This window comes from Polyodon spathula, chromosome 18 (assembly GCF_017654505.1).
Source record: "Polyodon spathula isolate WHYD16114869_AA chromosome 18, ASM1765450v1, whole genome shotgun sequence".
Lineage (NCBI taxonomy): Eukaryota > Metazoa > Chordata > Actinopteri > Acipenseriformes > Polyodontidae > Polyodon > Polyodon spathula.
In genome coordinates this window covers 5,711,899-5,736,492 of record NC_054551.1, presented here as the reverse complement: position 1 = coordinate 5,736,492, position 24,594 = coordinate 5,711,899, and the positions used below count along the sequence as shown (strand labels likewise).

The following is a 24,594-nucleotide window of genomic DNA, read 5'->3' as shown; positions in this document are numbered from 1 at the left end:
TGCGCTCGCCAGAGTGACCTCTGGCATGGTTTTGTTGTAAACATCCTGTTTTGCAAGCCTGTCACTGTTGGGGTTTCCTGCACTGTAAATAGGATGTAGCAGAGTGGATACTCACTAGGGAACAAACTTCCAAAAGAATGGGTGCAGATTGATATTTAACGAATGGGGACACCAGCAAGGGATCTTGCTCTTAAATGCAGAGCAGAGATTAGAAATGAGAACAATGACGTCTAGATCCCTGGACAAGCACAAGAAGTCCCCAGTGAAGCCACTACATTTGGCTTTTAGTGCTCTGCACATAAATATTTGAAAAATGAAACTACAAACCTGACTGCACTAAACAAACTTATTATATACCTCATATGGGGACAGATTAAATAAATAAATGAAAACTAGTCTTTATATGGGGACACAGAGAAGACGCAAATGCATGATCACCTTGTATGAGGATGCCATTTTTCCCAATACAACATTTTTTTTTTTTTTTTTTTTTTTAATGAAAGGGTTGAAGCTAATCACCCTAATTTCCGAGATTAGTAACTAACTGCATGCCCATGCCCATGCCCATGCCAGTGCATTCTAGATAGAATGCAGCACATATTTTACACTAATCTCTCACTGTTAGATTCCAATAGTTTGATTACTGTATTATGTTTTGGTGATTTGGAGGGAGGGAAATAAGACTCCTATTGCATCGCAGTTTTACCCATTGCAAGTATTACTATGAGCTTGATTAGCCACAGTGTGTATGGGGAGCTCGGGTGTGTCTTTTTAAACCTACAGTAAAACCAGGAATGTATTAAACTGATATGCAGTGTGGGTCTTATTTCCATCCCTGACTTGTGTGTTTTGTTTGTCATTTTGTTTAGTTCAGCCTTTTATAATTTTCAGACCCTGTTACCTTGCCTCTGGCTAATAAGTGCTAGTTCAGTGAATTACCTGCTGTTGTCTGTGATGACGTGCCAAACATGTTATCCCCTGGCCCCAACCAGGCAGAACTCTTGGCAGAAAAAAAGATTTTAATTGAGGACTTCTGGCACAAGCAAAAAGTCCCTAGAGTGGTACAATGTTATGTTCAGCCACTACATCAGTTTTTTACCCACATTTACACCTCTGCAGAATTTGGATGGGTCACTTTGGGTACCTTGCGTAACCTATTCAAGAAGATAATTGTAAAGATTGATTTGTCCTGGAGATTCAACACAGAGGTTTATTATGTTTCTAGTAACATGTTTGTGGCCTTACTGTTAAATGAGACACACAACGTGCAATGTATTTTGACTTGTAGACACAATAAATGAATAACAGCCAGTAGTCCAGCATTAAAGTAAAATAACTGTATTCATATCTCCGTCTTAAACTATTTAAATGTGACTGCATATTGAACTAAAACCTGGTAGTGGCAATTTTTTGTTGTCTGTCGTTAAGAATACACTGTTTTGAAAAATGACGACCCATGTCTTGCTGCAGTAAAACTATAATCTTGTGTTTTTTTTACATGTCTTAAAATTGCCATAGCTAAAGTAAAAATTGCTGCATATGCAGGGATGGAAATAAGACTCCTAATGCAGTTTCACTTATTCCAGGTTTTAATACAAGCTTGATTAGCCACATTGTATAGGTAATCAGCGTATTAAACTCCTAGTAAAACCAAGAATGGATCAAAATGCTATGGAATGGGAGTCATGTTTATTTTCATCCCTGGAAATGTGCAAATTATTGTTCAACAGTTCTAGTTGCATTTTTTTTTTTTTCATTCAGTGTCAAATAATCCAATGCTTGTGTTTTTTCCCTTTTAATAACAGATGGATCTGCGGCTTCACAGGTTGCACGTCACAGTCTGAGTTATATCCAGGAAATCGGAAACGGCTGGTTCGGGAAGGTACGAATTCCTGTGTTTTGCAGTCATGTGATTAGCATGTAAAATTATTATTTTTTAAATAAAAGCAGCAATTGAGATAGCTGTAAATATTTTAATTCAAAATGTGCTGCATGAGAGAGGCATGTGTGATTCAGGTTTTTTCCCATGACGTCGGTTTCCTTGTGTCTCTTCCTGAAGTTGGAGGGCGGATGACAGCCTTGTGATGTGATATGGGTGCACAAACATCCTTTGTTACCTGCCTCAGTGTCCTTGCCCTCTTTCACGTTCCATGCTGTAATCCCATTGTTTAGAGGAAGCTGCAGGTTTCCTGTGTGACCAAGGCCAGACTCTATATAGCCATGAAGTTGTGCCTTGACTTGTTTTTTTCCTCTCAGGTTCTTCTTGGTGAGATCTATACGGATCCCGGAGTAGCCAGTGTCGTAGTAAAGGAGTTAAAGGCCAACGCCAGCGACAAAGAACAAAATGAATTTCTACAAAATGGAGACCCATACAGGTACATTTCATATGAGCCATCTTTCTTTTTATTTATTGATTTTTATATTTATTTATTGCAAAGAATAAAACTGATAGTTGGGAGTTGGCAACCTTTGCCATTCTAGTTCATTACATTGATGTTCTTTTAATATCTTAATTGACCCCAATGATCAATTAAATAGTGAAGAACCTAGTTTCAACTGAGCCCTGCAATGTAATGGAATGGAAAAGCCAGTTGCCTACCCTGGTGTGAGTGGCATAAAATTAATAATACCTCAAAAGGTGAATTGAACCATACTGCAAAATGCAAAATAATACTGTACATGTTCTTCCCTTCCCCTACTGATATGGTGGTAGTTGAATTTATTACATGGCACGTTTATTGTTGCCTCATAATCTTCCAGTCTGTAATGCAATTATGGTGTTCGTTAAGACCAAATGGTGTGTAGTGTTAGGGCAGGTCATGATTATGTAATATTACAGATAGTTAATGTTCATTTAATTGTTAATGGAAGACTGAATTAATTAACTAGAATCGTTGTCTGTAGCTATGTGAATGAAATGTCACGTTATTTTTGTAGTCTGTTTTGGTACTCTTCTATAGCTGACAAAGTCCTCAAAGCAGTTCTACATTGCCCCCTCTCTGCAAACTGAGGTACTACAAAAGGTCTTCAGATTAGGTCAAGAGCTTGATAGGTTGCCATTGACTCTACATATCACTTTGTTGTTACCACTGACTACCATTACACCTTTTGTAATAAAGATCTTCGAGTTTTCTTTGCTGCCTTCTTAGATACTCAGTTAGCTCCCTCTATCCTTCAGAGTTGGTACCATTATTATTTTTTTATGGGAATGAGACTCTTTATCCAGCAGAGAAGCATGGGAACTCTTAATAGCTTTTGAGACGGCACGGCTGTCTGTTCTCTAGCGTTCGAGACTTTAAGTGGATAAAATGTTTTAGAAATGAAAATGGAACTTATAAAAGCCGAAGGGAATGTGGATTTTAAAATCTTAAGGTTGGCTGCTCATGTCATGCTTGATTCCACTGGAATATAAGTGAATTACAGGTCTCTTTTACCAGTCCACTGTGTCACCAAGATGCGTGTCTTGTTACTAAAGTATGGATCAAGAATACACATTGAAGAACAACCGGTAGATGCGTCTCTAATAGCATGCATAGTATAAATAAGACTTGCTTTTTCCAATAGGGTTTTGCTGCACCCCAATATACTTCATTGCCTGGGGCAGTGTGTGGAGGCCATCCCCTTCCTCCTGGTCTTCGAGTTCTGTGAACTGGTAAGTTGGATTTTTATTGGAAGTCTTTAATAATGTGCAAGAAAACAACCAATTGCTGTGTGTAGAGGTATCATTCCATGCAAAGAACATAGACTAGGAGTATAGTCCTGAGTTTCTTTGTTTTTGTGACTTGATACGTGTGTAGCAAGTCTCGTATTGTAATAAAAATCATTTTGCATAGTTTGAGCGGGCAACACTGCTCTGCTTCGATTTATGGTCCTCTCATCCAAACTGCAAATTAATACAAAATTCCAAAACAACAATATAAAAAACATTTGCTTGTTGTATGGATCTACTGTTACTGGAGTCTGACTCTTCCATTGCTTAGAACCACACCAACCAAATTCATATAATGTAAGAACAAAAGCATGTCTTTTGATTTTTCTGTCTTGATTGTCGCACTAAAACTTGGATCACTTGGGTTTTTGCATATCCATTTCTTTTTCAATGTGCATTTCAAAGTAAGAGATGTGCATTTAGAATTCAAATAAATGTTCCATACATGCATCCTGCAAAAGGGACTAGCTTTGATACATTGGGAGTCTCAATTGTGTAATTTATGACAAAGACCTTGTATAAGGCTCCCTAATTACCTAGCACAAAATATGATTTAATTACTCCAAGGTCAGCTGTACCTCTTGCCATGTCCACTTTTAATATGTTTTCCTTGTGGTTACCCAGTAGGTGCCTAAGGGACTTAGTTTAGTCATCACATACTGTCAATAACCATCTTTTATCCCTGTTTGTTAGCTTTGTCTCTTTAAAAGATTTGCCTTGTCAGAGAGTTGTGAAAAAACTACTTGGCTATTTCTTTAAGTCCTTTGGCTACAGTTACACTTGAACCTGTTGGATTTTGGAAGGCAGTAATCTACCCTAAATATGGACACTGCCTAAATTGGCAATCACAGTTCATTTTGGTGTGTGGGCCAGGTGCTAATTTTTATAATCTTACAGGGAAACAAGCTGCGCAGACAGAAGATTATCACAGTAAGCAAGTGTTTGCTGCTAGTGTAAGTGCTTTTTGCTGTATAGTAAGATATTACTATAATAGGAGGCGTGGTGGTCCAGTGGTTAGAGGAAGGGGCTTCTTACCCAGAGGTTCCCAGTTCTCAGACACTGACTCGCTGTGTGTGACCCTGAGCAAGTCACTTAATGCAGCAGCAGTTGTGATGCATAGTTCACCCCTAGTCTCTAAATCGCTTTGGATAAAAGCATCTTCAAAATGACTAATTAATGTTACATATCCAGAATAATGCAACGATTTGTATTTTATCTCTTGAGATGAAGTGTGAGTGCTGTACTGTAAAATATTTTGTGAAACGTTGCAGTCTGACGCGGTGATATTTATTCTGAATATATTTATAGCAGATTGCAATTTCTTGTTAAATCACTGTGCTAGTTTAAATTACACACACAGGATTTGATCTAAAACGTAATATTGGCATAGGTCAATGATGAGTTTGTAAATTATTGAATGCAGAAATTAGCACACAAACATTAATCATCATAGTAGATCTGTTGTTGACAGAAAACAGTGACAGTATGCCTTGGGATTGCTCAATAAATTTCACTGTCTTTTGGGATGCAAATTGCTGTTTTCATATTCTTGCTGCCTGCTTGTTGCATAATATTACATGGCTATTAGTAGCACTGAAGGCTGGCTAAATCCATAATTTCAGTGTGCTTCGTGTTTTAACTGAGGGTCGTCACTCACTAATCATTTAGATGGGTTAGAAGGATGTTTTTAGTAATTGTTATTAATGAGGACAAGCAAAGTAAGTCCCTGTCACTGTACAAGATGGTGTAATGTGCATCAATAATAATAATAATAATAATAATAATAATAATAATAATAATAATAATAATATATTTATTTTTATACAGCGCATTTCATAGTGGACCACCATCATGAAGCACTTTACATGGGTAGGCTGTGCTGTGCATTATATGCAGAGTCATTTACAATAGGACATTGATTTAACATCTCATCTGCAGGATGGAGCAAAAGGAGGTTACGTGACTTGCTCAGGGTCACACAGTGACTCAATCAGTGATAGAGGTGGGATTTGAACTGGTGACCTTCTGGTTACAAGCCACTGGACCACTGATAAGTTAATTGAGTTATGAAGCTAGCAGATAGATTGATGTTTAGGAATACCCAAAGTTACCCACTTTTGTCTATTAAAAGTAAAAACAAGGATTTGTTTTGTCTGTTTGAGGTGCCTAGAGAGGTTTTTGTTTTGCTCTCTATCTCGGGTATTCTTTTGTTAGTATCTGGGATACCATTCAATTGATGGCTTTTAAAATGTAAGGGCTAGATGTTTTGATTTAGGTGTTCATATGAATACTAGATTAATAGAATTAGGTACTGTAGTTGTCTCTTTATTCGCCTTTTATATTAAAGTTTTATATATTTCATAATAAAAATAATACTGTGATGTCTAACAACGGTAAATATGATGTAAAAACTGGGGAATTTGTGGAATGGAAGATCATTTTGGCATGATTTATGAGTGTTTCCCTGTGTTTGTGCTGTAACCATGAGTACCCCTGACTCATTGCATTTCATACAAATTATAGGCGCTCAGAACAACTGGAACACACTGCAGAATGCCATTTGCCATGTTGCTGAATGACAGCTTCTCATTTTACAAAGGGACTTGCAAATCTTCCGAGGCTTCCTACTGCCATCTAGAGCACACAGAACTGCATTTCCAACAGCAGATACTGATCCTGTTTTCATGGGCTTAACCCTTTACCTACAGTTTGGGAATGTGGGTGCGCTGCTAATGAGTATAAGAGGATGCATTACTCCTAGTGTGCTGTTATACTACAGTTTCTACCACTACTGGAATGAGAGATTGAGTCTGGATGGGGGTTGGGATCGGGTTTGCCTGTCATGCAAAGAATTGACGCTGCCTTTTTTCTGCCTAGCTGCCCTTTAGTGTAATGCAGTGCATTTGAGATTCCTTTGTGTCAGCAGAGCCTTGTCATAGGGAGCCACATGTTGACTCAGTTTAGAATTGTAAAATGTGAGTGACTCCCTCTTTCCATTCGTGAATGAATATGATGAATATGAAGTATTACTACATCCACCAGTATTGTGTGATTTTATAGTTATGGATGAAATGGAAATAAAGCACAATACAAATAAACATGTAGTTTCTTTCATGTGAAGCATTCCAAGGAGCTGTATATAGCTGCAGTACAGTATAGGATTAGGGAAAGAGCCAGACAACGCCTTGCATTTTTGGAGTTAGAGCTGTTTTGTTGCTTTATTAGATTAGCGGTTGCAGGAAAATGAAGGACTAAAAATCGCACTCAGTCCTTAATGTTAAATGCAAGATATGCAATTTAGTTTAGTTAGCAGTTTCACATCTGGGACTCGTTTCCCTACCACAATTGTAGGCAAGGCTACTTGCTTCCAACTGCATCATTATATGTACTTTTAGAATGTGTACAAAAAAAAATCTTCTTTGTTTTATGTCTAGGTAAGCATTTTCTTTGCCCAGTTAGATGTTTATTTTAGATTATTTTGTCACCAACGCTGTCAAGCCCAGAGCTCCTGTAAACACTGCTGTGGTATTAATTCAGTCATTCAGTGCCTGCACTGCTTTTGCTGCACTGACTGGCAGCTTAATGATATGGACAAGGTAAAGAAGCCATGCTCTGTTTAGGAACACATGCCTCAGATTTTGTCCCGATAACTAATTCTGTTGATGTTCAGTTTTATCAAGAAGACTTTTGTGATACAATGTATATTTTTTCTGTTATTGGTATTAATCCCCAAGATCCTCAATAGCCTGATGGTGTCCCATGTTGTGGATTCTAATAGTTCAGGTCTTCCTGTGATAGCAGTGCTATGCCTAGTTGTATCTCTTCCTGTGATAGCAATGCTATGCCTTGTCCCTCGTTCTTGGGATCTGTTACGACATGTGCCCAGAGGATATACAATAATCTGTTAAAGCTCTGCTAGATTCTAAATATTCGGAATTGTGTAATGCTCTTTTCTCTAGTATTAAACATGGGTCTTTCCTGTGAGTCCTCCTGCGTTGTGATCAAAACAGGAAGCCAACATATTTTTGGCTCACTCCAGCTATAACACGTAAGCCAAATGACGCATATCCTTCAATCCCCACTGCAGAAGCGCAGTAAAAATAAATAATCCTTTGGTTGTGTTTATATTGCAGCCATATTGAATAAGAAGCAGAATGGAAACTTCCAATCACCAAATGAGCCATACTTTCAATGTACAGTGCAGCATAAATCCGTGTCAGGCTGTATTTGATGCCTGTGTTTTGTTTAATGTTAATTCAATGTCGAGTTAAATTTGGTAGCAGGAAATCGAACAGCCAGTGACATTGTACTGTATCTGTTACAAGCCAGCAGCTGCTTTACTCTATTTCATATTCAGCAATTACCTAAATGTTGATCCACTGAGCACTAGCTCCAGTGAGCTAATTCTGCTTACATCTGCTGGTTGTCAAATGGGTGATACTCCTAATATGTCCCTGCCAGCCATGGCAGATACCACTGTATGCATAGTGGTTAGTTTAATATTACAGAAGAATTAGGGCTACACAGTTTTTATTATAAAATTGAATAATCTTCAACCATACTAAATTGCATTAAAGTACAGTTGTGTACCCCACACATTATTGTAAGTTAGGAAAGAAATACAGATTTCAGAAAGTTTTAAAAAGGATCTAGCTGCAATCTAGCTGGGGGGGGGGGGGGGGGGGGGGACGATGATGAAGTGCTGTGGAATATTCATCACCTGCAGGGTCTAAGATGCAGTGCACCAAGTTCATTCACAAGATTTGAATATGAGGACAAAGTGGGAGTTTGTAAGGGAACACAATTTATACTCAACAACACACAATCTTCTTTACCAGTGTCAAACCTCACTAATGTGTGTCTAAGTAAAAGAAGGAATATTACTTCATCAATAGAACGTTGCCTCACCAATTTTAGATTGAAACTGTAAGTAGTATTCCATGCAAAAAAAGCAAAGAAACTTTAACTTCTGATTCACTGTTTCTGCATTGCCAGCTGTTTTCGTACACTTGCATGCAATCACAACTGAAACAACCATGTGCTTCCTTTGCATACAGTACGGGTGACACCTACCAGCCAGCGATTGCCTGAGGTTCTTCTAGAAATCTGTAGTGCCTTGATTTCCCCAAAAGAACGATTTGGGCTTCAGAATAAATCCCTACACAGGAGATCCTCTTAAGTGTTTAGATAAACATGACAGGGTAGAGGAGGGAATCCTGAAAGTGCAGTGCAGCGTGTTTTAAAAACTTAAAGAAAATTGGAGCCGAGACAAAATATAAGAAAAGTCAAATAGATTTACATTTGATGGGTAAATACATTATCACTGATTCACATATATTTTTATAATTGCTGTAACATTCCCTCTGGTAATACAAGGTTAATTGATTGCTGTCAGATTTAAACATTTTCTGTTAGATTTTAATAGCGCAATGCTAAGTTGATTCCACTTTCCCATTCTTATTTGGGTCCGGTATTGTGCACACTCTTCATACAGGATGCAATGAGGTAACATTGCAACATCATGCGATTTAGCAAAGCTGAAAGAAAAAAAAAAGCCTCTGCTGCCTCCTATTGGAAAGATGAAGTGTAAGCTTTGATGAAATGGCCTTTCTGTATCCAATAGGAAAGCCAATGCTACACGAAACTATGAAGAGTGAAGTTGTTTGATTGTAATGAAAATGCATATTTTCAGTCCAAATGCAGGTCTGATGCTGGTTTTAGTAACATCGCACTAATGATCTGTTTCTTTAAAGCAGTAGTGCGCAAACTTTTTATATGCCCCCCCCCCCCCCCTTTTTTTTTTTTGTTTTTTTCTTTAGAAAATCATACGTTACACAGCCCGGTGGCCCCCCTGCCCCCCGCACTCCCCCCCCCCCAATGACACAGATATTAAAAGGTTGGAACTTACCTTTATATTTTAACAGGTGTTTTTTTCACGCATTTCATGTAAATCGCAAAACAAGACCAGATTTAGCTAAACATATAAGCGTATCATAAATTCAACATTTAAAAAATCTCTCTCTCTTTTTTTTTTTTTTAATTTGGCAAGTCAACATTTACCTAACAGATACATCTGATGAACATTATCATTCAGCAATTCTTAAAAAAAATGAACAAATCTGGGTTTTCACCAAAAAAAATAGCCAGCTAAATCTGAAGCTAACTTGCAAGTGCATGCCTGTTGACACATTTAATTTGCCATTGTGTGCTGCAGAGTTGCCGTTACACTCTGACTTTTAAGAATGTGTTTTAACATTTATGTATTTTGATAAATCTGGACTTTAGCTTAAATCTAGGGAAAAAGTATGATATTTACATTAAATTCAGTATAAAACTGCTGTAAAACACTTGTTGCTCCATGCATGGTAGCTGCCATTTCATCTCTGTTCACTGCAGTTTCATTCACACTCTCCACTTCAAACATAATTTCGCCCCCACTTTGCACACCACTGCTTTAAAGAACAGAAACTGGTGAATTGGGGATTATTACCATACAAAAGGTTTATGTGGGATTTTAACTGAATAAATTGCACTAAACATTAAAATGAATCTCAATTTTAACTTTAAACTTGGTGGCACAGTATTGGGAAACCTTACAAAATGTCACATTGAGAAAAACGCAGAGCCACTGGAACTGACTTTATTGAGTAGCAGTCCAGGTCGGGTGTGTTTGTTTCCCTTGTGTTTGAGTGACATTGTAGGTGCTCTTCGCTTTTGCCAGCATCTTTGTTTTGTTTTCCAGGGTGACCTGAAGAGCTATCTGCTGAGCCAGCAGGAGCTGATCTATGGGAGCTCGGAGCTTCTCCAGCTGCAGAAGATGGCCTGCGAGATTGCTGCTGGAGTCACCCATTTGCATAAACACAACTTTGTGCACAGGTATGCCTTAAACATGGCTTTCTGCAGCAAGAGCTACATTGAGCTTTTGCTCAGGGATCAGAGAATAGTTAAATGCATAATTGTGATATAGACCCCCCCCCCCCAAAACACAACAAGATTAGGCAGTACGGGTGGAAGAATAAATATGTAACTATATGCTGCTTTTAAATCAATAAGAAGTTAGCATGTGGATATTCCGTTTTATTTCATTGGTTGCCGCTCAAATAACTGAGCCACACTTCTCAAACAGTATCATGTGACTCCAAGCTGTTTGCCATTGTTGGACATGTGTTTACTTGTAGAAACTGCAGTTTTCGAATGTGTCTGAAGTTCACTTCAATTTCTTATGTCCTGAAAATCCAAATTCTCTAGTTGTTGTATTTGCTTCTACTTTTCATGCTTGAGCACACAACAACCTGCTTCGTTGGTTTATTTTCTGTGCATTTTAACTTGTTTGTTCTTGGAATGTCATCATTAAGTATCACCATAAGTTTCATTTTGAAACCTCAAGCACCATGTTATATTGTAGTGTCAGTGCGTTTGTTCTTGGTTCTAATTTAAAAAATAAATTGTTTTCTTGCAAGTCCTTTCAGTTTTAAACATCATGCCCCAAAATATCCAAATAAGGAAACGATTGTTGAACGATACCATTTAAATTTTTCATTTTTACCCTGAGATATCCATCCCTGTTTAACTGGGGACGTTGGTGTAAAGTAATCTCTGGTGCTCAGCTAAACTCTTCTATTTTGCTTGTTCAGAATAAAGTTAAGCGTTGAGTTACTCAATTCTCATGGATTGTTGGGTGTCGCTTGTCAACTGTTGCAGGAATATGACAGTTCTGCAGTTTTCATGTTAAAGGATAGTTACACATTTGAATTTTACTGTGTTACTACTCAAAAGGTATCGGGAAATTCTTAAGGTATTTAAATGCCTAATGAAAATATCTCCTCCCCCCAGTGTTGATTTGATTTACTGCTGCGCACAAAGTCAGACGGTTCCAGGTTGGCATGGCTAACTTTCCCACTTGCTATCTCATTGCAAATGGGAAGTGTCAATGCCCATATTGGATGCATTCACTTAAAGAACATGGTAGCTTGCACCTGTTTTTAAAGGCACTTTTCTTCTTTTATTGGATTCATTTAAAATAACCATAGAGCAGGTGTAACCAGGGATGTGTATAAAACTAAAAATACTTTCCTTGTAGTTGCGTCAACTGTTTTTCAAATTGCAATGTAGCGCAAGCCTTGTTTTATTCATGTCTGTCCGATTGATCCATGTGTAAAGGAAATAATGTTAAAACTGCATTATTTATGGAGTGAGAGCGCTGTAGTACTTTTTTTTGATATGATACCGGCTGTATTGTTATACAAGTACAAACATGTTTTGATTCCTCAATCAAAAATTGTAATTATACAAATTACTTTTGGGACTTAAATGTCCTGTTTACCAAAATATATGTAAAACATATTTTTCTTGTCCTATTCTCATGTATACTCCAATAAATTTAAGTTATATAACTTCATTATATAACTTCTACTCGACAAACGTAATTCAGGACTAAAAGGGTTAATAATAGCTAGTTTTCTTTTTTGTTTGAAAGAAGAAATACAAGCCTGGTGATCTTTGTTTCAAAGCAGTTCTTGTAGGTACTGTATGTAGACTATTGTGTAGGGTGGATTACAGGGATTGCACTATATTGGATCTAAACCGTGACTGCTAGTGGTACTGAAGCTTGCCCACATGCTGCCTTGCCCTGGAAACCATCTTAAAGATGTAAGCGGTACGGATCATTGTCCCCGCCCGTCCAGTCCTCGGCCTGTTTAGAGATTCTCTGGAAAGGTGTCGGTTTATTTCATGGAACTTTATTATGTGCCCCTGCTAAGACCCCAACAGCAAGCATTTCACATAGGCTAAAAAGCAAGTTTGGCTAGGGAATCATGTCTTTTAGATAACAAAAAAAGAAATGTTGGTCAAAGAAAGGCATAGTGGTGCAAAGAGAAAAAGTAAAGGTAAAAAGGAAAATGTGTGCAAAACAGGTAACCAGATACAATGAGTGTAAACTTGAATACTTTGGAGAAGTTTCCTGTGCACAACCTAAAAAGATACTGATAAGCATCTGCTTCATTTGAATTCCAGGATTCAAACACCCCTCTCATTATAATATATGTATGAATTACCACTGGGACACCATAAAATGTTTTGTGACAAGCACTGGTGTTTGTTTTTTTTGTTTTTTTTTATATAAACATTTTACCTTTTAGGGAAGAAATGTCAGTGTACCCCTGCTGCACGATATAATGTACAGATGCTACACAAATGGCTTTAGAATATCTGTCCATTTGTCTTGGTAATAAGGCACTGACAGTTTCTGTCTAATTGTGAGAGACAGCTTGAAGTGGTAGGTTTTGGAAGTGCCCGAAATAATTTTGTGATGCCTGTCTGTAACCCAGTCCGCCTTCTCCCTGTTGGCCTGGGCGGAGAGTGATATGCTTTCTATTCCAGCTCAACTATGTGAAGACCCTGTCTAACTTTTGCGCTATCCTACTTCTTGGACTGTCCGAGTTTGTTCCTCTCTGGCAACAATATCCTGATGCTGTCTGAGTATGTTGGGAAAAGCTCCAGCATCAGTGATTTTGTTGCTAGGGGGAGAATTGAAGCAGCTGGACTGAGTTTCTTTCACCTGTCATCTTTAATGAGGTTCTCGATTGGTTTCTCTGATTTACACAGCGCTGTCCTTGATATTCTCACGTGCTCCAGAGGAAGTGTGTGTCAAGAAGTGGTGTCTGCTTGTGGGGACAGGGGGCAGGGGGAACAGGGAAACTCAATGCTAGAAAACATTTATTCAAAGTTTTTTTTAAATGCTCCTAGTCTATAATGAAATACACAAAAATCTCAATATGAAGATTAAATGTCTCATAAACCTCTGTCCAACAATTGTTTCTATGAAGTAGAATGTGCAAACCTGCAGTACACTTGGCTAATGTCAATTTAAATATGTCTGCATGGGTTATATCAGTAGGCAGCCACATGGTGGTAATGATGTGGCACTGACAGCTGAAAAATGTGGTTTGAATTTAGTACCTACTAAATCTCATGGAGACATGAAAACATGGATCAATAGAATTTTATACAGGAGTCTGGAAAACTACTTGTCCAAAATGAAGCTCACGTTTCACTTTATTTTGTATTAATGGCTGTGGTGATTGAAATTAGTATCCTTCAGTGCCTTGACAGCCCAGAGCTGCATTTCTAAGGCAATACCATGCTGAGCCCAGCCTCCTTAATGACTTTACAAGGATATTAATCATTTCCTCTTCATTAATGGCCTCCAATGTGCCATGGGGGGGGGGGGGGGGGGACATAATGCTCAATTGAGTATATTTCAACATACATTTTGGAAAGCTTTGGAGACCTAGAAGTGACATTAAAGTTGTATATTGTCCTTTGTAAGTTAATGTGATGTTTTGGATTTGGTGGAGGACAGATGGGAATTGCAGAGCTGCAGCAGAGTCTTGACTGAATTATTCTCCATCCTGTTCCATTGTAAAGATTACTCTGTTACATTAGCCAAGATATTGATCGACCTTGCGCTGGCACGTCTCATTTATTTTTTTATGTTTCTCTCTTCCCGTCTGTCTGCGCCCTGCCCTGCCTAGGCTAGCTCGTGTTAAACGCAGTTGTTTATTCTCTTATGTTTTTTCAAGTGACTTGGCTTTGCGGAATTGCTACGTTACCACAGATTTGACTATCAAAGTGGGGGACTATGGAATGGGAGCCAGTAGGTACAAGGTAGGCTGTCTGGTTTTTCAGAATTTCTATGCTTTTGGCCATGATGTTTATTTTACCATTCAAGGGTTGGCAGTTTTGATATGATGGAGCATTAGAAGAAGCCATTTTTAAATTCCAAGGTCAAACTTTAAATACGGTTTGTTATTTGGAGAATATATATATATATATATATATATATATATATATATATATATATATATATATATAGGGATATATAGTATATAATATATATATATATATAAAATTTTAAATAATTTTTTTATAAGGTTTCCATTTGAAACTTACAGTATCTTTATATTTTTCAATCATATTGAGAAAACTAATTGAGTATAAATGAATGGAATTTTGTGTGTTTTTAAAAGTTATTTTATATTGTTCTGTACTGCTGCACTACTATTTGAAGTGTTTTCACATGCATCACCCTCCATTGTCAACTGTTGCTAGTTGATCTTCGGCACATACTTTCTCTGTGGTGTGTCGTTGAACTGGTCAGGACAAGGAGCTTTTCGCTGTGAAAATGATTTTACATATTTTTTTTTTTTTCCCCATTTACCTTTGAGTTTTGAATGGGTCAGATTCACTTCTAATGTGTAGGGTGTGTCAAACAGTAATTGAAAAACAGATAAGTTCAATATCCTTTAATCTACTGCCCTCTTCAGGTGGATCTTAATTTACTGTTTGTCCCTTAAATGACTTACTGAAATTTGTCATTCAATTTGTTTTGTGTTATAATAGCTCTACTTCATATAACTAAATCTGGAATGTGTGTTATGTGTATAGTACAACAGGGCTATTCTGGAATATCTGCATACATGTTTTACGGCTTGTTTCATGCCTTCCCCAGGATGAGTACATTGTAACTGACGAGGAACAGGTTGTGCCCTTGCGCTGGACTGCCCCTGAGCTGCTGGGAGAGATCCATGGGGTGGTGGTAGCCGCAGATCAAACCAAACCTGGCAATGTGTGGTGGGTCCACAGTATTTGACATACGTGTCCCAAAATCTGCTATAAAACCACCTTTCTTTGTATTGAGCAGCTTTGTACGCTGATGCTCCCCAGTCTAATTGCATCTGAAGCCTCTGTTTGAAGGCTTTGACATTCACACTGCATAACAAGTACTTGATGTTGTCCCTGGGCTCTGACATCTCATATAGTAAATGTCTACCAAGTATGGTAGAGCAATAAAGTGAGCGTGCAATAAAAGGGCACGCTGACGTTAAAAGGATGCCCGTCATCTGCCTTCCTAGAAACGGTGATGACACAGGTGGATGTGGCTGTTAATACTTATTCAAACATGTGTCTCGTTCATGTTTTGTCACCACTAAGCAGTCTCCAGATGGCTTTCCTGGCATCTTTCCAGCCGCGTGTGTTTGTGTGTTATTTTCATCATTGGGTGGGGGGTGGGTGCGATGAATACAACCTGCTTACAAAAGGAAGAGTCTTGGCTTGAATCACAGAAACTTTTCCAGGCCATGTAGATATACCCGATTTTATAAAAACCATGAACTGTACGCAGCTTCTAGTCAATCCTTATTAAGTTCGTAATGAAAATATTAACTGCAGAGACCAATCTTTTAAAGCCAGACCTCTCCCATGAGAAGAAAGCTATTTTACAAAGGGGCAATAGGTAACAAAGTGAACAGATGCACCTGATTGTTCGGTGTCCTGATTAGTTATCAGGAGGCAGCAAAGCTGGCCATTCTGTTAGCTCTGTATCAGTGAGATGTGCTGATTGCCTGCTGTATAATCCTGACTCTGTTTCTTTAGGGCTCTGGGTGTGACGCTGTGGGAGCTGTTTGAAAACGCCACTCTACCGTACCCTCACCTTTCAGACAGGGAGGTGCTAATCCATGTCATAAAGGAACAACAAATTAAGCTCTTCCAACCCCAGGTGGGGCTGCCTTACTCTGACAGATGGTAAGCCTTTGTTTTTACAAAATCCTACGCATAGACTACAGAAATCAAATCCTTGCCTATGTGCCTGTCTGCCTGCCTGCCTTGATTTTTAATGTCACACAAAGGCTAATAGCAGTTGTTTTCTTAACAAAAAAGTGAAATGCTTTTTCTGCTGCGCACATTGTAGTGTATCCAATTGTGTTCATCCCTTAAATGAGGAGGACAAAATTTATCTAGTCACGATGGCAAAGTTTGTCAAAAAAGTGTTATCAGTCTATTCTTTGTGTGGAATTTATGGTTTGAAATTGTATTTATAATGTAATTATAAGAGATACCAGAAATAAAATATATAATATAAATAGCATTAGTTCCAGCTTTTGACACAATGGCTTCTAGTTAGTTTTGTTTAATCCAGTGTACATAGTAGAATTTTTGAATTCCTTATTTATTTAATTGGTAACTTTTCTAACTAAAATACACTAAAGCATAAGGCATACTAAGCATATATACATACACACAGGGTGGGACGCTCACTTTGTATTCTGGTGGCCATTTGGCCACTAGCTTTGAAAACCTGGTGGCCAAGTTAACTTTCATGGTGGCCAACATTTTCAGATGGGGACAATATGAGGAGACGTGTATATGTTGCACATACATTTTTTTATTATCTTTAAATTGTGGGAGGGGACCTATGTACAATTGATGTGCCAGAGAACTAAGGGAACTTTATATATTAAAAGCCAGAGAACTAGTTTCTATGTGCGTAAAATGCCAGTGAGTGAAGTACACCCACCCCTCGATATATTGTCCCTCGCTGTACTGCAGATTCAGCTATATCGCGGTGCTGGAGTTAGCGCCCCATTTCTTTACAGTCTTAACTGCGCATGCCTTAGCTGCAATATACATAAACAATTTTACTTAGAATTACTGTTCATTTTATTTCGTGCTGCACATCACAGTCAGAAATATACAAAACAAATAACAAAGCATTAATATCACTTGTTCTTGTATACACACGCATTGCACAGTAACAAAAAGCAAATTAAATATCTACTTGCTGAAGCGGTTTTTATTTTAGCCAACAAGGTGTTCTCTTGTGGCAGCAATACACTTGCAAAAGTCAAAAGGCAGTGATGTCAGCTCCCTAGCAACAAGCCTCCTGTGTTTGGAATGGAATTCTTTTAATGCCTCGGGTTTGGACATTTGAGAAAGAAGAGCAAGACTCATGAAATTTAATTGGAGACTGAAGTTGATGAGAAGCAATTCCCCTCCGCTGTACAAATTAAAAGGGTGTGCTGCTTTTCCTATGAAAAGTGAGAAAAAGCAGGTTGCGTAGAGGACTTATATTGGACCCTGACATCCCCCCCATAAAACGAGAGTGGTTGTACAGTATTTGTTGTTAGCCTTTTTGTTTTTCTATGGGTCTGTCGCAGTATTGTGGCCCTTGATATATAGCGGATTTACAATGTAACCCAACACCCGCAATATATAGAGTGGGTGGTGTACATACATAAAATGCCAGGAAATAGAACTATACTCATCTTCAGTTAGTCTCATTTTCATGGATTTTCCAAATTCAAAAAGATTTAACTGTTGCTTCAGTTTCTTTTGACATTTTATTTAGGGTAATTAAGATATTTTTGAGAATTTTTTACATTTTTATTTCCCATGCTGTCTGAACTGATCAACCAAGTGGGTCAGGGAAACTCAATAGCCTGTAGCGCTGCAGCATTCCTGCAACACAGAGTTTTTGAGATTTTTATATTACTTGGGGGTGGGGGGTATGTATTATGTAAATGACATATTTTTTTTCTTCTTGTTGTAATTTCTTGCAGGTATGAGGCGCTGCAGTTTTGTTGGCTTTCTCCAGACAAGAGGGCCACAGCTGAAGAAGTGCACAGGTTGCTCACATACCTCCGCATGCAAGGCCAAAAGGAGTCCGAGGATGACTTTGAGCAGAGGTGGAATGCGCTCAAACCAAACCCCAGCAACAGACAATCCAGCATGAGCCACTCTTCGTTCCCCATCCTGGAGCAGTTTGTGGACGATGGGCTCCACCACGAGATGGACGAAGTCCTGACGGTGACAGAGACCAGCCGAGGCCTCAGTTTCGAGTACGTCTGGGAGGCAGCCAAGATAGACCACTTTGAGGACCAGAGCCCCTCCAGCATGGACACAGCTGTCAACTACCACAGCATGTTCTTCCCCGTGCCCCCGTACGAGAAGTCTGTCTTCTCTGAGGGTGATGCCAGGGGCGGGGGTCCTTCTGCTGGAGTTCCTGGGGAGCTTCCTGTCTTTGACGCCCACAAACCAGCAGTGGGGAGCGAATACTATATACAGTTAGAAGAACAAGGAGAGAGCAGTCTGGAGGTGGATGAAAATCCGTGTCCTACAGACCCACATGACAAAGATCAAGAGGCTCCCCAGGACAGGCGTTCGCAGCAGTATGTTGTCCTCCGGGATATACGCTTGGATGAATCCAGCATGGATGTTGATTTCTTCTACCAGAGCATAGACTCCAAAGACTCAAATTTACCAGAGAGTCAGGTTGGGTCACAAGCTTCCAGTGATCTAGAAAGCCCCTATCACACTAACATTTTTAGAGAAAGCACAAAATCGGAAGATGCATCCTGGAACAGGGGCTTCCTTGAGCTACCTGAACTGAACGTGAATCACATACAAAGGACCCCTGGCATCCATGAGTCTGGCTTAGAGTCTGGAGCAAATAGAACAGAAAGAGACTTCAGTTCCTCTTTTTTAGGAGGTGAGCAGACCGTTTACATGGAAAGTATTACAGAACAACCTAATGATACGTGCTTTTTGAATTCAGAAAAACTGAGAGGTAACTACTTATTTCTCAAGGAGAAAAACTTAATGAAGGATCCCTCATCTTCCTCTAGAAATAGCATGGACTTAAGATCCGAACTTTTAGATGCTGATTTGAATAGCTTCCCAGATATCTGTTTTAAAATGGATACTGGGGACAGTTTAAATAACAAAGATTTGGACCTTGATGGGCCAATAAGCCCTTTGTTGTATGAGAATGTTCCTAGTTTCCGAAAAGACAAATGTTTGGACTTTTGTAGTCCAGATTTGAATGATTCTCTACAGCCTTTAGTTCAAGAAACACTCTTGCCTTCATGTTCACCAGTTATAGCTGAAAGCTGTAGTGACACACTGCAGAGTAGTAACTCCTTCGATGAAGAATGTGTTTTACTCGAATCCTCGAAAGAAGAGACTCATTTTCCTCTCGACTCTACCTCTAAGAGTGCTGACATCTCAGCAAGTCCCACCAACGGCCATGAGTCCCCTCTGTTTCGGGAAAGTGCAACTTGTGAAAATTCGTGCAATGATGCCAAAAATCATAGCCTTCTAGAAGGTTTGCGAATGTCTGAAGAAAATTTACCTGAAATTGTAATCAAAGAACCTGCAATGAGCACAAGCCACACGTCAAATTCTGTGCATATGAGCAATGCTGGCTTGGAAAATGGCCTTACAATGAGTTACAACAGTGAAAGCTTGATCAGGAACACGGTTAAAGACATTAAGAGCAGCAGCATCCCGTCTGCAAATTCGCTGATGGAACAAACCGCGGAGCCTTTAATAACCTTTAAAACTAATGATGTATCAAAAGATGCATCCTTGCATTTGACTTCTGCTCCTTTTTCGGACCAGATAAGCCAAGACAGCCTACTCGATGACAGTGAATTAACGACTCTTTTGACAATCAAGCGATCATCTGAAACGCCTGACTCGTTAGATTCACTGGACGTACATGTCTTAGTTGGTCCATCTGAAAACCTGCATTCTGTTCCTCAGAAACTCCAGCCGCCTTACAAAACCGCAGACAGTGGCTATGAAACTGAGAATTTGGAATCTCCTGAATGGAATTCCCAGTCTGTTGTAAAGGGGCCTTCCCCTGTTGAAACCGCACTTAAAACAAATGTAGAACAGGTTCCTGCTTCTTTACCACCTCCGGCCATCATTGTTTCAGAGGTGGATACTCTAATGAATATGGATGTAGAGGATGCAGATAGCAGCGAACAAGAGTCCCAGACTGGGGCTCCAGTGGAATTGTTCTCAAATGTCAACCAAAACTCATATCGAGATTCTGCATACTTCTCAGATAATGATTCGGAGATGGAAAGAAAGTCTGAAGACATCAACGGTAACTCTAACTCAAATGACCCTACCCACCTCACCAGTGAGGACACTGGTCCCAGCTTACACACTGACACTAAAAACACCTGCAGTATTGGAATCACGGCATGCCTGGAAGAAAGGATGCAGCCATCAGATGTTCTTGTATCTTTGCAGGTACAAGAGACTGAACCAACTAATAACAGGCTTCCAGAGCCATCAGCAGAAATAAGGAATAAAATATCACAGGTCTTAGACTTCAAAGGCAGCAGTCTGCCAGAGCTGGTACACACAATGGAAGATGACTTGAATGCAGAAGCTAAGGTTGCTGTTGATGGCAGTGATGTGTTGAACATCAGGACACCAGAACAGCTTCCTGATGTTGAAGCCAGTCTTCAGGGCAGTAGACCAGAACCTGCAGACATGCCAGCTGTCTCAGTCGACATGCAGCAGTCTAACTCTTCAGGGGACAAGGTGGATGAAAAGTTGGTGGTGTCCAACCAGAATGAAGGTCCGAAGCTTAAGGAACCCGATGTCGAAGGGAAATACTTGGGTAAGTTGGACGATTTGGACCTCCCAGAGGTTGCGGAGGACGGGATTGATGCGGACGAGGAGAATGAGAATAGCGACGACTCTGATGACGACCCCCTAGGGTTTAATCTGCTCGGCGAGAGCTCTGAGAGCGACGATGACACAGTGCATCCCGTCCCCATCGTGGTGACTGAGAACGACTACGGCAGGGACCTGAAAAGCCTGTTAAAGCTGACGCCTCCCCTAGCCGCGCAATCAACCAAACAGGCCCAGTCTGAATCGAACCAAAGGGCCGTGTCGTTCTTCGATGATGTCACTGTTTATCTTTTCGACCAGGTAAGGTATTGCCAGTGCAACAAAGAAAAAAAACATTCTCATTGCACCAAGCAGCAGTATATTGCAATCAAGAAATTATTCTGTTTGTCAAAGAAAGAAAACCATTGAGTACAATTGAGTCATTCCATGTTCTAAAAATACATGTATTTACAACTTGAGGACACATTTAATGCATCATAGGACCACATATAGAGATGCTATTGTATCTATTGTATCTGATATAGTATCTCTTTTTGATGGCTGAAGTTTTGTTTCTGTGTGAGTCAGAAGAGAGCGATGAGTAATGCTTTTTTTTTTTTTTATCCTTTGAAAGAAGAGTTAATTGTCTTTTTGGAACCTGTTAGTAAGAAACCACTATTTATTTTGGTACATATTGCAGTATTTTAACCATTTGCATGGAATAATCTCCTTGATAGTTGATAGTACAGATTTATGTCAAAGTTTTTTTTTCAAAATGCAGAAATTACAATTCGTGTCTTCTAGCATAATCATTGCTAAAGTTGCTGGATTGTTTAGCCTGTATGACCCCATCTCCTATGACTTGCCATTTATAGTATTAAAAATGGGTTGAATGTTGCAAAGATCCTGTGAATCCCTGTGCAATTGCTCAATTACATTAGCTGCTGAAATTGTATCCAGCATTCTGTCTAATAATATGCCATCAGCTAAGAGTAATCTTTATTCCAGACCATTAACCTTTTGTCTCTCTCACTCCAAGGATACTCCAACAAAGGAGCTGGGTGACCACTCGGCCGGTTCAAACAGCCGAGTGTCTGAGTTCAGCAGCCCCGTACCCTCCTCCAGTCCTGGATATCTGAACCGCTTCACCCACTCGGAAAGCTCTACAGATGAAGAAGGTAAGTGTGCGTATTAACACAGTCCAGCTGAAGTTAAACTCAGGGCCCTTATACAGGTAAGAAATAGATTTGTGTTTGCACCTTTTATGACACTGTTTGTGTTTATACATACAGTGATTGCTATCTTGTATGATAGTACTGTATTTAGAAAAAAGTGGACAGATAAAGAATGGTTCATTTTTTTTTTTCTTTTGTCATTGATGTAAGAGGAGCTGTGGTATCTGCTGATTAAGACGATGTACACAAGAGTTATCTTTGAGAAACGCTGCACAGTATTTACAATGGAAATTCTTTTAATTGTTGTAGTGATGATAGCCCAGGCTCGGGGTTGATCCAAGGTGCACACACGGTACAAAGGAACATCCTGCTCCAGGAACCTCATGCTCTACATGCCCCTTTTTAAATTGAATTGAAAACCCCTCTAACTAAAAACTATTCTTATTTAAGCATTTCAGATATCCTGGTTAAACACACACGGACAACCTAAAACAAACAAGGCCATTCTTACTAACATGGTCAGCTCTGTCTGACCAAGTGCTTGGTAATGTCAGAGTTCGAAGTTGACCCATCTCTCTCCAGAGTATGCATCTGGCTGGAAAAAAACAAAGGGGAGTGTTTGTGGATCCAAACTTTCCCTGCAGTGCCAAATATGCACCTGCAAAGCCAGTGACAGGACGCTATTCCTAGCAGATGATTGATATTACTTTGTAAAACTTTTTTGGAATGTGCAGATTCTATTTCTTATGTTTTTTTTCCCCTGTGCAGGCACTGGCTTTGAATGGGACGATGACTTCTCTTCTCCGGAGCCCTCCTTCATCTCAAAAGCGGCCAGTCACCTGGTCATTTCCAAAGTGTCTCCTCCAGCGTCGTCCCGGTACTTCTCTCCCCCGCCGCCCCCCCGCACCACGGAGCAGAGCTGGGCAAGCTCCTCCCCGTACTCCCGCTTCTCCATCTCTCCAGCCAGCATCACCAGCTTCTCGCTCACACACCTCACCGACTCCGACGTTGAGCAAGGAGGCAAGTTCTCCAGCCTCGGGTTACTCTATAGCAGGGGTCTCCAATCCTGGTCCTGGAGAGCCGGTGTCCGTCCTGGTTTTTGTTCTAACTGTACCCTAAATTACTTAAATGGACAAATTTAGTGCTTATTAGAAGCTTAATTGGTCCAATTAATTAACTTAGGGTACAGTTAGAACAAAAAACAGGGGGGAAACCTGCTCTCCAGGACCACGATTGGAGACCCCTGCTCTAGAGCCGTACTGATCCTTGAGTATTCATAGGTATTACATATTGTGGTATTTTTAACCATATGTATGTAATTATCTCCCTGATAGTTTAACACTCCGATACATGTTTATTAAAGGGCTTTACAATTATATGTATGACTTTTTTTGCACTTTTGCTATGGCACAGTACATACTTTTTACCAGAACTACTGCAGGTTCAGTTTTAAAAAGGACGGCTTCATTTTCATGATGATGTAAGATGCTATGCTTATTTTAGTTTAATCTGTTACCAAACACATGGCAACAGTGACTCGGGTCTCTAAGTTTTGTGATGTGAAATGAGTCACTGTTTAATGGATAGCACTGTAGTGTTTTTTTTTTTTTAAACAGCTGAGACACATCTGCCACTTCTTGCCATACAGTGTCAAGTAGTCAGTGGCGTAGCATTTAGTGGTATAATCAATCCAGTTTGTTAAAGATGCAGTTGCGTTGTGAGATTCATTTCAGAATTTGTTTTCTTTTTAATTTGAGAGCAGTTTGAATTCGATCTATAATGTCAAACAACGTGGGGGGGGGGGGGTAATTGTATCAATGAAATATAATTTAATATTAATCTGAGTTATAGGCATTTGATATCTATTTAACGAGAGATTTTACATTGGCCTTTTGTCTTTTCTTTGAGAGGTGGATGCAAATGCTACTGTAAGATATCAGGTAAATGTATACAAGACCCAATCAAATTACCAGTAAAAGACAATTATGTGCAGATTGAGAAATGTGCATCATCCAGTTTTTTTTTTTTTTGTTTTTTTTTTGCATGCAAGTAGTTGAGTGGGAAGATTTGAATCCTGACTTAAATTTCAAACAGGTGCAAAAACCATAGATAAAATATGACCTTGGGTCTTTAATCAACGTTCAGTTGCTGTGCAGAAAACATGTTCGCACAGTGAATGGACAGCTTTAATAGAATTAAACAGAACAACCTACTTCAACAATCAGGCAGCATTAATTTGGAGTCAGCTCTTAGACACGTGTGCAGAGTTTAAAAAGACCCAAGCTAACTACAGATTTTCTTGTGATATACCAGGCACACACTTAGGAAATGTCAATGTTGCAGCAAGTTTTATCAGTCTATGATTTAAGTAAATACAAATGCCCCTGGGGTTTGTTTGATATTTAAAATGCGTTTACAAATGCTGAAGGTAGGAAGACAAATTTCTACTGTTAAACCGCAGTG

At 39.3% G+C, this 24,594-nt stretch overlaps 1 protein-coding gene across 1 annotated transcript in view; it reads left to right on the top strand.

Annotated features, from left to right (window-relative positions):
- LOC121330459 (serine/threonine-protein kinase LMTK2-like) overlaps positions 1-24,594 on the top strand; it is a 42,968-nt gene that overhangs the window by 15,858 nt on the left and 2,516 nt on the right. The window contains exons 4-13 of the mRNA XM_041276990.1: positions 1,806-1,882; positions 2,257-2,375; positions 3,565-3,652; positions 10,452-10,585; positions 14,290-14,374; positions 15,219-15,340; positions 16,142-16,291; positions 18,106-21,277; positions 21,996-22,134; positions 22,900-23,151. Of these exons, the coding sequence (XP_041132924.1) occupies positions 1,806-1,882; positions 2,257-2,375; positions 3,565-3,652; positions 10,452-10,585; positions 14,290-14,374; positions 15,219-15,340; positions 16,142-16,291; positions 18,106-21,277; positions 21,996-22,134; positions 22,900-23,151 (4,338 nt within the window). The remainder of the gene's footprint in view (positions 1-1,805; positions 1,883-2,256; positions 2,376-3,564; positions 3,653-10,451; positions 10,586-14,289; positions 14,375-15,218; positions 15,341-16,141; positions 16,292-18,105; positions 21,278-21,995; positions 22,135-22,899; positions 23,152-24,594) is intronic.